The 17,243-nt window shown below is 42.4% G+C and overlaps 1 protein-coding gene across 1 annotated transcript; it reads right to left on the minus strand.

The window, feature by feature from the left end:
- Positions 1-12,894: 12,894 nt before the first annotated feature.
- On the minus strand, positions 12,895-16,158 carry LOC109151308. The gene is made up of 2 exons (XM_019299251.1): positions 15,720-16,158; positions 12,895-13,326 (listed from the first exon to the last, which is right to left on the minus strand). The coding sequence occupies exons 1-2, from the start codon at positions 16,059-16,061 to the stop codon at positions 13,117-13,119; spliced, it is 552 nt and encodes a 183-aa protein (XP_019154796.1). The 5' UTR covers positions 16,062-16,158; the 3' UTR covers positions 12,895-13,116.
- Between the last annotated feature and the right edge of the window lie 1,085 nt (positions 16,159-17,243).

The following is a 17,243-nucleotide window of genomic DNA, read 5'->3' on the forward strand; positions in this document are numbered from 1 at the left end:
ATCCGCCCGGAAGTGTTACACCCGAGCGGTTAATAGGCGTGATTCCGGTCCATCTTCCCGGGTGAACACCATAGCCAACGAGGAGGCTAAGGAACGGAAGGAGCAGCCTGAGCCTTCCGAAGAAATTGAAGAAGTTCCCCTGTCCGAGGACCGCCCGGACAGGAAGATAAAGATCGGACGAGCCCTCACCCCCGAGATTCGAGCGGAAGTTCTGGCCGTGCTCCGGGAGTATGCCGATATCTTTGCGTGGGGGCCCGAAGACATGCCCGGGATCGATCGGTCGGTCATCTGTCACAAACTGGCCGTCGATCCCGCAGTTAAGCCGGTCGTGCAAAAGACACGACACCTTTCCTCCGATCGCCGCGAGTTTGTAAGAGAAGAAGTCAAAAAGATGGCGGCGATCGAGCACATCCGTCCGGTAGTCTATCCCGAGTGGGTGGCAAATATCGTTCTTGTTCCTAAGCCCCCAGCCTGGAGGATGTGTATCGACTTCACGGACCTTAACAAAGCCTGTCCGCTCGACCCGTATCCTCTACCGAGCATTCATCAGATGGTCGACGAGACGGCCGGGGCCGAGTTAATGAGCTTCATGGATGCCTTTAAGGGATACCATCAGATCATGATGCACCATGAAGACGAAAGCAAGACAGCCTTCGTGACCCCGGATGGGCTGTATTGTTACCGAGTGATGCCGTTCGGCCTCCGAAATGCAGGAGCGACCTACCAAAGGATGGTCAACATGCTCTTTGCTGATCTACTGGGCCGAACGATGGAAGCTTACATCGATGATATGCTAGTCAAGAGTCGGGACCGATCCGACCACAATCGGGACCTTCGGGAGTGCTTCCAGATCATGAGGAAGTACCAGTTGCGGCTGAACCCGACCAAGTGCACATTCGCGGTTCAGACCGGCAAGTTCCTCGGCTATATGATGACCAAGAGAGGAATCGAGCCCAACCCGGCCAAAGTAAAAGCGATTCTGGACATGCAGCCACCTTCCACCGTTCGGGAAGTCCAGCAGTTAACCGGTCGGTTGGCATCCCTCAGCCGGTTCCTCTCCAAGCTAGCCGAGCGCGCTTTACCTTTCTTCAAGGTATTGCGAAAGGTTAATGGATTCGTCTGGGACGAAGAGTGCCGAGTGGCTTTTGACGAGCTGAAGGAGTATCTCATGTCACCAATCGTGCTCTCAAAGCCCGAGCTCGGAGAAGAGCTAGACGTGTACCTCGCCGTGTCCGATCGCGCAGTAAGCGCAGTGTTGTGCCGAACCGATTCGGAAGGGGTCCAGCGACCGGTGTACTATGTAAGCCACGCGCTACATGGTCCCGAGCTCCGGTACTCCCGGCTAGAGAAGGTCGTCTACGCCTTATACACTGCCGCGAAGAAGTTGGCTCCCTACTTCCAAGGTCGAGCAATTCGCGTGTTGACCGATCAGCCGATCGGGCCAGTCCTCCGAACTGCTTCATCATCAGGTCGCCTAGTCAAGTGGGCTTTAATGCTGACCCAGTACGCGATCGAGTACCGACCGAGACCGGCTATTAAAGGTCAAGCTCTTGCGGACTTCTTGGTTGAGTGCACCGCCCGGGATACCCGGCCTCCTGAGGTTGCGGATCCCGAGGCTGAGTGGTGGTCGCTGGCTACAGATGGGTCGAGTAGCAAAAAAGGGGCAGGAGGAGGAGTGGTGGTCACGAGCCCGGAAGGATTCAAGGTCTACTTTGCTCTCATGTACCAGTTCCACCCGACCAACAACGAAGCCGAGTACGAAGCGTTCGTTAACGGCTTACAGTGCGCTCGGGACTTGGGGGCTGAGTACATCCGAGCTCAGACAGATTCCGCGCTCGTGGTCGGGCAAGTTCTTGGGGATTATGAAATCAATGGAGAACGTCTGCAGCTTTACCGAGATCTTGCCATGGAGAAGCTTGCTCAGTTCCGGGGGTATACCGTCCGACACATACCCCGATTGGATAACGCCGATGCAGATATCTTATCCAAATTAGCTCAGGACGCCCCGGAACACATGTCGAAGATAGCTTGGATCTTGGTGATCCCAAGACACAGTATTCACCGACTACCGGTCAATCCCATCCAACCGGTAGATGACAATTGGATCACCGATCTGAAGGAGTACCTCGAGCACGATCGCCTCCCAGACGACCCGCAGCGTGCTCGGAAGGCCAAGCTAAGAGCCCCAAGGTTCCAAATCTTGGACGGTCGTCTATATAGGCGATCGTATGGAGGCCCCCTCATGCGTTGCTTGACCGCATTTGAGGCTGAGTTAGTCATGAAGGAATTGCACTCGGGAATTTGCTCTTCACATCAAGGAGGCCGATCCCTGGCCCGTCGTATCATGCTGATTGGGTACTATTGGCCGTCCCTCCAGCTGGACTGTGAAAAGTTAGCTCGGGAATGTGAGACGTGCCAACTGTACGCCCGGATGCCTGGACGACCGGCAACCTTTTATCAGCCGGTCACGACCGCAATTCCTTTCGCTAGGTGGGGAGTAGACATCTTGGGCCCCTTCCCTCAGCTCTCTGGTCGAAGAAAGTTCGTGATCGTCGCCATTGATTACTTCTCCAAGTGGATAGAAGCCGAGCCCTTAGCCACGATTACCTCTCAGCAATGTGCTCGCTTCCTTTGGCGCAATGTGGTTTCCCGCTTTGGTGTACCCGTGCATCTCATCAGCGACAACGGCCGCCAGTTCGTAAGCCAATATTTCCAGAACTTCTTGGCCACGATCGGGACGACTCACGTCCGGTCGTCGGTGGCTTACCCTCAGGGAAACGGTCAAGTGGAGAACGCGAACCGGACGATTTTGGAAGGTCTGAAAAAGAAGTTACACTCGGCTGGTCGTAGTTGGGCCGATGAGTTGCCATATGTTTTATGGACTTATCGGACGACCCCGAGGGAAGCTACTTTGGAGACCCCTTTCGCCCTGGTTTATGGAGCAGAAGCCCGACTCCCGATCGAGGCTTGGATCCCAACCGATCGAGAGAGAACCTACAATGCCGAGGAAAATGAACATGCCATGGCGGTGGATCTCGATGGGGTCGAAGAAAAAAGAGAGCTAGCCGCTCGGCGCATAGCCGAGTATCAGAAGCGCGTCAAGAGTTCTAAAGATGTTCGGGTCAACCCTCGTTATTTTCAGGTCGGAGACTACGTTCTACGACGAAGGGAGGCCAGTCAACCTCTAGAGGGTGGAAAGCTAGCTCAGAACTGGGAGGGGCCGTATATCATCAGTGCGATCATACGGCCGGGAACATACCGACTGGAGACGACAACTGGTCGGGTAATTGAGGGGACTTGGAATTCCGAGCACCTCGTTATGTTTAGGCATTAGGCCTCTTTTTTGTAATCTTTGGACGAAGAGGGGGCTTGACCTGCGTGTAGGTCCCGGTCGTCGCCTGTAATTGAATTTCTAAGTTTGTAAATATTTACTGAACCGCCTGCGAGCGGGAAGGATTAATGTATATACGATCGGTGATTGTTCGACCGTTTGCATACGGCGGCCCGATCGGTTATTTTCAATATCTTCAGTGCATGCAGATCAATTTATCTTCAAGCTACACCGACCGGGCGAATCTATCGACCGGTCAGATGCGCTCCACACCGGCGGACATTCGAGTCACGCCATTGATCGGGGAAGCTAGGAGCTCACAGCATAATTCCCCGATTCGTCCAACTTCTGTCCACTATCGCCCCACTCGTGCCTCGAAGGCACAATAGTGTGGGGGCTGGGATATATGAAGTGTTGATAGGCCCATATCGCTCGGTATATCCTGACCGTGGGGCTTGTTTTCCGAAAATTCGTCAAGACCTGGAGACCGGGTCAACTTGGTCGGATAGGTCAATATTAGGACGAATCTATTTTCAGGAATTTCGACAAGGCCTGAAGATCGGATAAACCTGATCAGGTTGGCCAGTTTGATGTCGAAATCTCAGACGCATGACCGGGCTATAAAGCCATAAGGTCGGCTGTCGAACGGATCGAGCAGTACAAGGCCGGGCCAAAAAGGCCGCGAGGTCGAGCAATAAGGGTAGGCGCTTACATGACTAATGATAAAAATTCGAAAAGAAAGAACGAGCGGTGGAAGTTTAACAAAAATAAGTTTCATTGATATAATGGAGTGCCCGGTACAAAGCGGGACCGGGCTCCCGATCAATGGTCCTTACAAAAAAGAAGAAGAAGAAAAGAAGCCTATTCTACTTCTTCGTTTCCCGAGCTCCGGCAGCCGTATCCTTTCCGCTCGGGGTGGCCGCTGAGGTTCCACCGGGCACAGCCGTTCTTTCCTTCGGAGCAAAGGGAGAGGGGCCGGGATCAGCTAGGTCGGGAGGAAGGGCAGATAGTACGAGCTGGAGGTCGTCGCCTTCGAGGGCTTCCCCCAACCGTTTTTGGGCCTTTTCTAGCATCTTCCTTTGGCCAGCCTTAAAGGCCCACCGACCAAAGGAGAGAATCAGGTCCTCCCCGACCTTGGTCCTCCGAGCAGCTGTAAGGAAGGCCGAGCCGATCTGGTCGTCCTTGAAGGCCGAATGGGCCAGCTCCTCCGGGCTCTCCAGGCGGGTCTTCAGCTCCTTGTTTTCGCCGATGGCCCGCTGGGCGACCTTCTCCGCAAGAGCCCGGTCTTCTTCAAGGCCTTCTGGGCCTTCTCGAGCTCGGCTTGGAGCTCTTTAACCTCCAGAAGGCGACGGGCGGCCGTCTTCTTGTGGTGGTCGGCCTCCTCAGCCAGCATAGCCCGGCCCTGAAGAAGTTGGGCCGCTCGGGAGATCTGCAAAGGCGAAAACAGACGGGTTAGCCCGGTTGAAGGCACTTGCATAAAAGGTGAAAGATGGATAGTAAAAGAAGGCTTACCTCGGCCAGGTCATAGCCGATCCTCTCGGCTACCTGGGTCGGGGTCATCTTCCCCAGATCTTCCTTGGCCCGCCCCGCATTGCCAATTCGGGCCAAGATGGACGAGGCGTCCCTTTCTCGCCCGACCGAAGGGCTCGGGCTTCGTTGCTCACGGCGGCGTTTCATGCCGCCCACCTCCTTCGCGCCCTGCTCGGGCACCTTCTCTTTTCCCCGGGCGACTTCCACCCGGGTGACCAGGACATCGGAGGGCTCAACGATGAAGCCCTCGCCCGTCGTCACGGTCGAGGTACTCAGTGGTCGGGCCAAGGGGATCTCCTTCTCTTCGGCCGGCTTCGCCTTGCTCTTCTTTTTGCCGCCAAGGGAGATCTTGGCGGGCGGGGGAAGGGGGGCCTCTTCATCACCGAAGTCTGCCATAGCTGCAAAACAAAGAGATCGTTAGTGTGATCGAGGCATAAAGATAAGTCGGGAGGGTTAGCTCGAGTTAAACCTTTCTTCGTTCGCCTCGAGGGTTTGGCGACTGTCACGCCCATCGGCACGGGCAGATACTTCTCCTGTAGCTCGTATGTGGGGGGCGGGAGTTCAGCCGCCTCGAGACTCTCAGCCGTCCGGAAGATTGTGTATTCGTGCAGCTCGCTCGAAATCCGGCTGACCGTTTCCCTCAGCGCTTGCGTCTCGATCGGCACCACTTGTTTCCGAAAGTGGGTGCTCCAAGCACGATCAACCGGGAGGATCCAGGGGTCGTATTTGAGGGAGAAGATCCTATTCTTCCACCCCCTGTTGTTCCCAGGCAGGCCTTTGATTGCGCACATATCGGCCCGGGATTGCAACATCAGGAACCCGCCTCCATAGTTGCCCGGGAGAACTTTGACCTGGTAGATGAAGTTGAACAGCTCCATCGTGCAAGCGGCTTCATGCCGAGCGCATATCTGCGGAAAGCAGGCGATGATCCGGTGCGCATTAGGGCAGATCTGGGCCGGGACGACCCGGTAGTAGGCCAAGAAGGCATTCAGGAGGGGGGTGAAGGGAATGGCGATCGGGGCCATCAGGGAGTCGTAGTGCATCCCGATCCATTTGCCCCGATGCCGATCGATGACATTCCCTAACTGCCGGCTCGTGTCAAATTCTACCCGACCCACGAGCCTTTCGGCAATCCTAGCCGCCTCGCCCTTGGTTAGCTGACTCATTTGTTGTTCGACATTCTCGCTGTTCAAGAATTCGAACTCCGCTACGGCTGGGGCGGCCGGCCCGGCCGTGTCCTCTTCGGCCGGCTCGGGAGCAGGACTCGGGTGGTCCCCAACCACCCGGGTGGGCGTTTCCCTAACGCCTTCGGTCGGAGATCCTTGTCTCCCCGATGTGGTTCCTTCTTCTTCTTCGTCGGAGCTCCCCGATCCACTTGAGCTAGAGCTCGACGACCCGGATGAGCTGGACGACGTGTCTTGGGCGGCGGCCTGCTCGGGGGCTGGCCCCGGTCGGCTGGTAGGTTCGGGGGAGTAGGACATGATGTCCACCTCCTCGTCGCTGAGGTGCTCGACCTCCTCGTCATAATCCGCGATCGATGCGTTTTGGCTGTCAGAGTCCGTCATTTCGATCTACCTAAAGGTCGGTCGGGGTTAGTGAAGGACTTAAAGTGTCCGGGACAGTTAGTTAACCTAGCAGTTCTACCTAAGATGGAGGTGCAAAGAAAAGAGAAGGGTTGAGAGCTTACCGAGTGAGGAAACTTGGGAGAGGATCTGAAGTTTTGCTTTGCTTGATCGGACTGTTGATCTGCTGCTCGGGACTCTTTGAGGGTACCGACTGAAGCAAAAGAGTGAGGAAAGTTCAAATGAGGGCCTCAAGGGCCTATTTATAGGAGGGCATTTAGGCGGGAAAGTTGTCCACTTGCGCGACACGACCAGCGCTGATTCCGAGGCAACGGTTGCAGTCGCCGAGGTTGGCAGTGGCCGACACGTGGCGGAGAAGGGAATGACAGCTGGCCGGTCGGTTTAGCGGCCGGCGGTTGGGTTTCTTCATCCCGGCCCATTTTTTCCCGGACGATAAAAAAGGCCCGGGCTGGGGGGCTCTTGGTAGGGAATATCCCGACCAACATAGCTTCACCACGACCAAGGAGCCTTTGTCTCTTTTTCCTTGTCTTTGCAGGCAACAGGTCGGGCTCCTCGAGAAGAACCCGGTCGTAGACCGACCGGGAGTTGCCCGAGCGACGGTATCGACCACCGAGCGGTAGCCCTTTGGCGAAAGAGCTGACGAAGAACACGTGGCGGCTCTCTACATCGACAGGCAGGGCACCCGGGAGGATGACACGTGGTGGCTACGTGGAGGACATGCCGAACGGCTGGAATCTTGTCCCCGGCATAGCGGCTATAAATACCCACAGTAGCTACAGTGTAAGGGACTTTTGGACGATCGATAGGTTGTTGCTAGAGAATCCCGACCGCAATCAGTCGGTACTCAGAGCGACCAAGTAGATTGTACTTAGGGCCTTTACCGAGATCAATAAAGATATTTGCTTGCTTTAACTGGTCTTGTGTTGTTATATATTGCTTGCGCGTAATTAGCAGTATCAGTAGGATTTGTGGTTAGAGTTCTATTAAGACTTTAATATTAGAATTAGATTAATGTTGTAGTTATAATTCTATATTAGACTTTAATATTAGAATTAGACTAACGGTGAATTAACGGTACTTAATGAAAAAGTTAACGGATCGGATAATTATATAATTAAGGATAAATTAGGAAATCTCAAGGAAAAATAAAAATATGAACTATTCATTTTATTTAATAATTTGACGGTCATTTTTTCTACCCAATGTTTATAATTAAATAAATATTTGAAAGTTTTTATCAATGCAAGATTATATATGATAAGTTCAACATAAGTAATAAGTAATTTAATGTCTAATTTGTTTATTTAAATATGTAATTCATAGTATATGAATACAATGTAATATAAGAGATTCATTATAATTGTTACTAAACATTTTTTATATAGTAACCAAGTATTTTTGTTGCAAAGGGTTCTAATATATTTAATGAATGCACATGTATACAAGATCAATGAATGAATCAACAGTACCAGTCCTTTAGATGTTTTGCTCAGTGTTCATTTAGTTCAACCATTATTGTTGAATTAATTATTATGGATAAAGAAATTCCTAATTTAAAGAATTTAGATGTAGTAAAAATTTAAAAATTTTAATTATAATATAACCCAAACATATTGGACGACTGGTAAATATGATGTAACCCAAAGATCAAAATGCTAAAGAAAGTGTTTTGGTTATTCAACAGTTTGAAGCAATAATTTATTCCAAACCACTGAAAATACAAACATTACAATTTACAATATTTTCACTTAGCGTTTTTTAGAATGATTTCCCCAAAACACATCTATATTTTAAAAAATTATTATTAAAACAATTATTATTATTATTATTATTATTATTATTATTATTATTATTATTATTATTATTATTATTATACCCTTATGTCATTTTAAATGTTAATTTAAATAGCTAATTTTTTCAAATATCTTTTTACCAACCGTTGATTTAGTTCTCTGGTCAAATTCGCTAACGGTAATCGCTAATCGCTGATTGTCAAACAAGGACATTGTGAGTTAGTTTCTCATTTCAATTTGTTGTGTGATTTGAATACTCTTTTGTCAACAAATTCCTCAAGTAGTTAATATGATTGACTTTATTAATTTAAATTTTTTAAATTTTTTCATGGTATTAATAAAATACTTGGTAAATAAATATATAACATTATTTTGTATTATAACTTTGATATTTAATTAAAAAATAGTGCACAAAAAAAGATAATAGACAATGTAGTGAATATAATCAATTGATGAATTTAAATGTAAAGAATTTTTACATTGGAGAAAAATAAAGACAATATAACTAATGAAACTATTTCTCTTAATTAATTTATTAATAATGAATAAATTTTTTTTAATAAAGACATTGTAGGGACAATGTGGCGAATATAATCAATTGATGAATTTGAATTTCGAATGTAAAGAATTTTTATATTGGAGAAAAATAAAGACAATATAACTAATAAATTTATTTCTCTTATTTAATTTATTGATAATGAATATTTTTTTTTGAATAAATGCATTGTAGACACATAATTCTAAATTAAAGAAATGCATATGTATTATATTTTGTTGTAGCTACTAAATTATTATTTAATTTAATAAGAGTAAAATAGAGTACTAATTATGCTAACTTTGATTAGGATGGGGTTCGAACCTAAGACCTTTCTTATTGAAATCAATGAGTAAGTTAACGGTGAACTAACGGAAATTAACGGAAAATATAATATTTAACGGAAAATAATATTCATTAAGGATAAATTAGGAAATCTCAAGAAAAAATTAAAATCTGATCAATCTGAGCCATTCATTTGATTAAAAAATTTGACTGTCATTTTTTCTACCCAATATAAGTCTAACTCTCTTGGGCTCTTATTAGTATAGTAGATATAGTAGATAGATAGTATAGTAGATAGTAGATAGTAGATAGTAGATAGATAGAAAGTAGATAGATAGTAGATAGTAGACACAAATTTCATCACTTTCATAACAATATACAATCTTCTTGAATTCTCTTTTATAATCCTCATAATATTCGTTCGACTATGAATCTATTAAAGTCCGTTTCACACATCTTAATTTCTAAATCAGATATCTAAATAACCAAAGGATAGAAGATGAACTATTTCTTGTTCCTCATCATTACGACATTACTCTCAACATAAGCTGCCAACAGTTTCTAGACAATGACCCTTTTTTCTCTTCTTACATCTTAATTAATTTCGGAAATGTGTTGGAAGCTACAGAATGGGTTATTACTGATAAACGTTCATTTTTATTATATTAAAGATTCATTTTTAATGTATAAAGAAGACACAAGTGTCAAATAGGCCCATCTACTACTACGAAGTGCTCAATTTCCACCACGAACTAAATTAAGTGTCAAATAGGTCCATCTACAAGTTAAATTTGTTCAATTGACTTTTTTTTACAGGTTGATAACAGGTTACCTATTTAATTATTAAAATAAATAAAATAAAATAAAGAATACAGCCACCGGCTGTCCTCGCCGGACAGTCGATGGGTGTCATTTCAAAGACAGCCGGACAGCCACGGCTGTCTAATATGAGGTCCAAATCTGGACCTCAAACGGCTTGGAACGGGGGCGGCGGCCTTTTTTTTTTTAGACGGCCATGGCCTAGAACGGGGCCGCCGCCCTCGTTCCAGGCTGTTTGAGATCCAGATCTGGACCTCATATTAGACAGTCATGGCTGTTCGGCTGTCCGGCGAGGACAGCCGGTGGCTGTATTCTATTTTTTAAAAAATAATTTTTAAATTATTTTGAATTTTTTTTTAATAATTGAATTGGTAACTTGCAAACAAAAGTCAATTACCTGCAAAAAAAAAAAAAGTTAATTGAACAAATTTAATAGGTAAGTGTGGTTAATTAGCCTTTAATTTAGTTCATGATGAGAATTGAGCACTTGACAATAGTACATGAGCCTATTTGACATTTCTCCTTATAAAGAATCATTTTTAGGTAATACCTAAAAATAAAATTCTATTATACTATGATAAATTTTTAAAAAATTAATATATATGTCAGTGGTCCAGTTAGTCCGCTATTGAAGGAGGGCTAAACTTGAGCAGTTCACACTTGGGCAAAATGAAGGATTCGAGGTTTTGCCTATGTATGAAATTTTTAAATTAGAACAAAAAATCAATTAGACTTTGATTTAATTTTTTGCTTCTTCCTTCATAAAAATGAAAAATAAATCATTCCTACTCTCATAACTCAAATTGGATAATTCTCAAATAAAAAGTTTTAGAAAATTTCATTTCTTGAGCGGTCTTTACTCCCCCTATGCTTGTCTTGTTTAAAATCAAATGAATTTGGATTCTTCCGTCTGATCCAGTGATTGAGACAATTAAAACGGCGTTTGCTTGTTCTGGGATCCTTTGATAGTTTGTTTTGAATCATTGGGACTGACTTTGGAAGCCTAACTCCATTCGCTGATGAACCCTGAACCTCGGACATCTTGTTGGATATTTTGCTCCGGTAAGAACAAAGATTAAGATGATAAAAGATGGATAACACTTTTTGAACTAGGTTTACTTTCCTACAAGTTTCTTATCATTTCTTTACCAAAGCAACATTATAACCAGATAAAAAATTTTGAGATATAATAAAAGTGTAACAATTGAATTTGGTTGCTTGATAAATTCAATCACAAGTATAAATACGAAAGGATATTTGTCAATGTATGTCATATATATAAAATGTACATAATAACTTCAAGTAGAACAAGTTCGACAAAACTAGAAAATAAGGAACATATTCTCCCTTAACCATTTCCTATTTAGGAAATAAGGAAAATAATTCTCCATATAGCGTTTCCTAACTTGCTTTTGCTGTGTAAAACATACATGCCTGCACGCCTATTCATAGGCAAATTAATCATGCTGCTAAGCACGCTCAGATGACATGTAGTGACTTTCTCATATGAGAGGTTATTAGACCGAGTTTCAGTGGAGGCGATGTTGACTATTTGTATATACTACAATATAATAGAGTAAGTAATGCTAAAAAAAAAAAAAAAAAAAAAAAAAAAAAAAAAAATAATAATAATAATAATAATAATAATAATAATCATGCAGTTTGTATAAGTTAAAAACCTGTGGATAAGACTTCAAATTTCAAATCCAAAGTGAAGGATAAAGGATAAAGTTTTATCCTTAATAAACATAGTAAATAAATTGACAGTATTTCCACTGAAAATTTGGACAAAAATTGTGTCCAAATTATGAGTCCGAATTGGACATAATTAACATATTGACTTGTACATACATGTATATACATACATATACATATTGGAGAACAGCTTGGCCTTCTGCAATTTTCCTTCCATCTTTTGCTATAGATCAACGCCATTTTCTATAGACCAAGTCATTTGTATGACTGAGATTTTTCCTTCAATTTTATGGTTGAGATGCAAATAAATAATTGAACATTGAAATGCAAATAACAGTTTCACATAGTGCACCTAAATGCAAGTAAGTGCAACAAATAATGTATTGAGCATCAATATTAAGTGAACCTAACGTTATCATTAAGTGCACCAATGTAAAAGACGTTACCATTAGGTGCACCAATGTTAACAAGGTAGATTGCTTGCACTATTTAGTAAAAATGGTTACAATAAGGGTGTGTTTGGTTCGCACATAGGAATCGAAATCGGAATGGATATCAAATACTTGGTAATGGTAATGGATTTTGGTAAAAGTATTTAACATGTTTGGTAGTAGGGTGGAATGAGAATGGTTACTAATAGTAGTGCTTGAGAATGAATAAGGGAATTAAACCCTTATTGTATTTGGGTATGTGTTTTTCAATTGATGGGGTATTCGAAACTCATAATAGTGTTTTAAAAAACCTATCAACCAAAACAACAACAATCACTTTCATACTCATTCTTATAGGTAAAACCCACCAACCAAACACACCCTAAGTAATTTTAATTGCACATTTTGCTTGTAAACTTGCACCCGTTCCTTGCACTTTTAACATATTTTACTTGCATCAAAGTTCGAGTTATTTATGAAAATATCATCGCATTATTTTTTTAAAATTACATCTAATTTGTTAAATTTAAACATATGGACAATTGATTCTTAATTACTTCTTTCCTTGAGCACCAGCCCGCCCCTATATATATTTAAAGGATTCTTGGTAAATTGGTGCAATGCTGATGGACTAGCAGCACTGTTTTAATGCACTTGTGCATTCACTTTTGATCTATTTAAATTTGTGATAAACCTATAAAATTGTTTTAATAGACTTAGTCCAGAAAATAATTTGCCAAAAAAAACATGTGAGACTAAAAATTGTCACACATATTAATAGTCCCATCCGGAAAAAAAATATGATTTGATTTATTTTAGGTTGCAGGTTGAAGCATTACCAAATGGTTGCCATTATTATCCAATAAAAAAATAAAAATAAAAAAGGCACAAATGAAGAGTGCAATCACAATATGAAAAATGCTAGGCATTGCTGCTGTGATTATCAGGACATAAGTTCCCAGAGAGTATCTGAGGAGTGGTATTATGTTAAATTTATGTGAAACGCAGTAATAGAGAACACAACAGAAGGCAAAACTTAGAAGTTTCAGAAGATTCATCGACTAGTTTAAGGTAGTTTCAGAAGATTCATCAACTAGTTTAAGGTGTTAAGTACCTAGCGACGTTTTTCCAAGAAATCCTTGGTTCTCTTCCTCATTCGTGTGAACACAATGACAACGCAAGCAAGGATCCATGGAGGGATGCGTCCACCAGAAAAGTTCAACTTTTTGGCCCATTCAGGAGTCTCTTTCATCACCACTACAATCAATATGGTAATGGCAACAACCCCAATCAATATTCTGGTAATCGGTTGGATTAACGAATCCTGAAACCAGAAAAAAAAAATGTTTAAGTATGTGCCAAGATTTAACATAAAGGGAAAAAAGGGCCCGCAAGGATCCATGGAGGGTGTCATGGAGGAAAAATGAAGAAAGAATAATAGTTGGAAAAGGAAAAGAAAATATTGGGTTTGCTTGAGACCCAGAACTCGGCTAGGGTCACTCAACTACGCTATAATGCACATGAGTCAAACCACACTAAAAGGTTGAATCCAACCAATTAGCTAGTCTAACTCATGGCGTTATAAACTCATATGTTCTCTCTTATTTTATGAATGTGGGCTCTTAACAAAACTAAATAAGCTAAGTAATTTGCTAAAATCTTCCAACTTACTCCCAAATAATTAAACTACCTAAACTAATTGGAGACTAAGAGTAATAAGTTAAATAACTATTTATTAGTTTCTAAATAACTACTCCATATTTAGTAATTTATTAATATCTAAACTATGTAATATAATAAAATAAGACTTCCTAAATAATCATGGCCCCAGCATGTATCGGAGGGATTCGTATTTTAGAAATAGCATGCTCTAGAAAAATGTCCAAGTAATGCTAGAACATCTTTTCTCAAATGACCTATAGCCAAAGATACAGAATGGACAAGTGTAAACCCCAAACTTTGGTTTCCAAATAGACAAGGCATGAAAATTTTGTTGTCTTAGTATGAAAATGTAAGTAATTTAGAACATTCGAGCTTAGTTCATTCAAGACAAACATATTAAGCATGATCTATTCAGTAATCTCGGCTTTTTGGGTACTAAAATAATACTCCGCAAATCAATTTTTAAAATAGCATATACAATTTCTGCATATCATCATGTCCACATAAAACATATATGTTGAGCCACCAAAATGCTACAATGCAAAGTACTCTAGATTCTAGACGGAGCAAATGGATAACACTGTTTCTGCGCAACATGTTCTCAGAAAAGTTGAAAGGTGGGGAACTGGGGATTATTAGTAGTCATGGATCATCACATCATGATATGTGGCAGGGTTATGTATGGACCACTGCCCATTATACACAGTGAATTCGTTTTGTCAACTACAAAATCGAAACCTTTTTTTTTTTAAATAAGAATAATCTTAAAATTGAAGCTTCAAGCTTGTTTTATTCTGAAAACAAAAAATTAAAAAGTACTAGAAGGATAGATAATTATCAAAGGTAGAGTGAAAGTTAAGAACTTTTAATGGGAAGGACCTTTGTAAACCAGCCAACAAAATCCACAAGAAGCACAAAAAAAAAAAAAAAGGAAACTGTTAGGCATAGACATCTCATATTTGGAATTTGGAAAGCAAGTCAGAAGTGAAACTAAAGAAAAACACAGTTGAACAAAATCCTATAAAACAGAAAAACTTGAATACTAGATTTTGCTAATCTCGTGACCTTAATTTCACTCACTCACTGGTTTAAGGCTTAATTGAGGAAAACATTGTCAACCTGTAAAAATTTTCTTCCTTTTAGGTACAAAAGCAATTTCAAGACTCAAGCAGCTTCGAAAAGCATATTTCCAGCTGAAACAAGTATCCAAACCCATCTAATAATTGAGAAGCCAAGCAACTGCAGTGAAAATCTTGGTTTCACTCTCTCTTCTGATCTTTTTCTGATCCAACTTTCAGCCTAAATCTCTACACCTTCTCAAGGATAGTAAATAGCTTGAGCAATGGGTTCTAATCTAGGGTAGCCTGGAATCAACATAGAGCCTTCATTTTTAGACACAGGTTGGGCAAGGAGGAGTCAAAGTTCATCTTGATTGACACAGCTCATTCAGCTGGAAAATCCATGTTCCAAAACCATCTATTACTTACAAATTAATGGTGCTTATAAGTTCAGGCCCCAGATGAATATATAATACATAGATGATAAAAAAAAAAATACTACTGAGAAATAAAAAAGAAAAACCAGAACCATCATGTTAACTATCATTCCAATTTCTTCTCACAGAAATTCATGTAAATATCACTATATCAGTCCTGATCGTAGTTTCTCCAATAAGGGGTAATACCCAATTTAGTCCTGGATTATAGGGTTTCTCTCGGTTTAGTCCTAATGATTTGTTGTGCTTAATCAAGTATGATTTTATCGAATTGAGTCCTTAATTGTTAGAATCAAGGACTAAATGGACAAAAAACCACTGTAGTAATTGGGTAAAATCACTATAGTCCAAGATTAACTTGATAAATTGAGTATTAATAGTGATGAAATTACAAGCTATCTTAACTGAGGACTCAATTGAGTAAAATCATTGACCTAATTAAACATAAAAAGTTATCTAATACTAAAAAAAACACTATAATTGATGACTAAATTGAGTATTAACTCTTACGGAGTAGATAAGTAGACAAATACATGCATATTTGAGTGTGTATAACTTACCTTGGGCTCTCCATCGACATAAATAACGGATCCATGAGTGTAGGTGAGGATGGATCGGCCGTTGCGAGGGTTGAAGCGGATGGGCACGCCCCGACCCGAATCAGGGTTGAAGGCGTAGATGGATTTGAAGGCATACTTGTCGAGGATATCGCGAACCTCCAGCTGATCCTGTTCCCAACCACCCAGGCTGCACTTGACCACCTCGATCGGGCCCTTTCCTTGCCGGTAGAGATGAATTTCCACCTCCGGAACCTTGGCGCCCACTGTCGGATCCGGGTTCGATAAAAGCGGAGCCGACTCGCCGGCGGCGTTGGTCGCACGGCTCTCTTCGATTTCTACCATATCCGTTGGACCGTTTCTCTCTTTACAGTTAATGTATAGGTGGCGAGGAGAAAACTGAAAACTCTGAAAATATAGTAATTTAGCCTGTAGGGGTCATATACTCCGCTACTCATACACCAGGATTTATAATATTTTGGAAGAACAAATTGCACTTTTGGTCCTGTGAGTATTAGGGTACTGACAATTTGAGTACGTGACTTTCAAAACTTCCAATTTAAACCTTTAACTATGCAATTTTTGGCACATTTGGTCCTCCGGGCCAAATTGCCGGCCAATTTTGACCGGAAAAAGATTTAATGTTTCGAATTAATTTCTGATGAGGGTAAAAACGTCATTTCACTTTCTTCTTCTTCATTCACCCCTTCTTCTTCATTCTTCTTCTTCTTCATCGCACTGGGAGCACATCCACGCCAATGGAATTCAAAGAGGGAAGCTCACCTTCTGTAGCAATGCTTGCACATCAACTCCAGCACTGATCAGGGCATAGCAGAGGCCAGCCCGTGAATGGCTAGGGAACGTGGTGAAATCTTGTATACGATTTACAGAGCCCTTACGTACGGCCTGTCGCCACTGTTATACCTCCATCTGCGGTGGCGCAAACGCCGCGGCCTCGAGCATCCCCTCCGGTGGGTCGAGCGTCTTGGTCGTCCTTCTCTCCCTCGTCCCGCTGGTCCCCTCGTCTGGTTCCATGCAGTCTCGCTAGGTGAATCTCTCCTCCTTTCTTGTTACATCCAGTGGCGGAATTAGATTGAATACCTCGTTTAATGTTCATATCTACATTGCATAAACTAGTCGAAAATTAGAAATGAAAATAAATAAATAGCCATTCCCTAACCATAAGTATAGTTATGCATGTTTGTGTTACTGTGTAATAATGTTTAAATGTACCCTGTAAACTATTGAGTGAACTTCGAGTTGAGGTTTTACTTTTTCTTTTTTGAACTAATGATATTTGTGTGTAATGCGGTTGGTTATCAGTAATTTCATTTTATTTTTTACTATAATTTGGGAAATAGGCGAGGGAATGGCAGAGATTCCCGTGATCAAATGCTGCATAGAAAGGAGGCCGGATGTAACGGTCCTAATGACTACAACCACTTCATCTTTTGAATTGAATATCTACAATGGTTAAATTACAGTCTGATTATTATGGCCAATGAATCAACTTTGTCATATTTCCTT

The sequence above is a fragment of the Ipomoea nil genome, unplaced genomic scaffold (assembly GCF_001879475.1).
Source record: "Ipomoea nil cultivar Tokyo-kokei standard unplaced genomic scaffold, Asagao_1.1 scaffold2283, whole genome shotgun sequence".
NCBI lineage: Eukaryota > Viridiplantae > Streptophyta > Magnoliopsida > Solanales > Convolvulaceae > Ipomoea > Ipomoea nil.

Coding starts and splice junctions, on each gene's coding strand:
- LOC109151308 (XM_019299251.1), bottom strand. CDS start 16,061: ATGGTAGAAATCGAAGAGAGCCGTGCGACCAACGCCGCCGGCGAGTCG. Junction 13,327..15,719: donor ATGTCGATGGAGAGCCCAAG/GTAAGTTATACA, acceptor TTCTGGTTTCAG/GATTCGTTAATCCAACCGAT.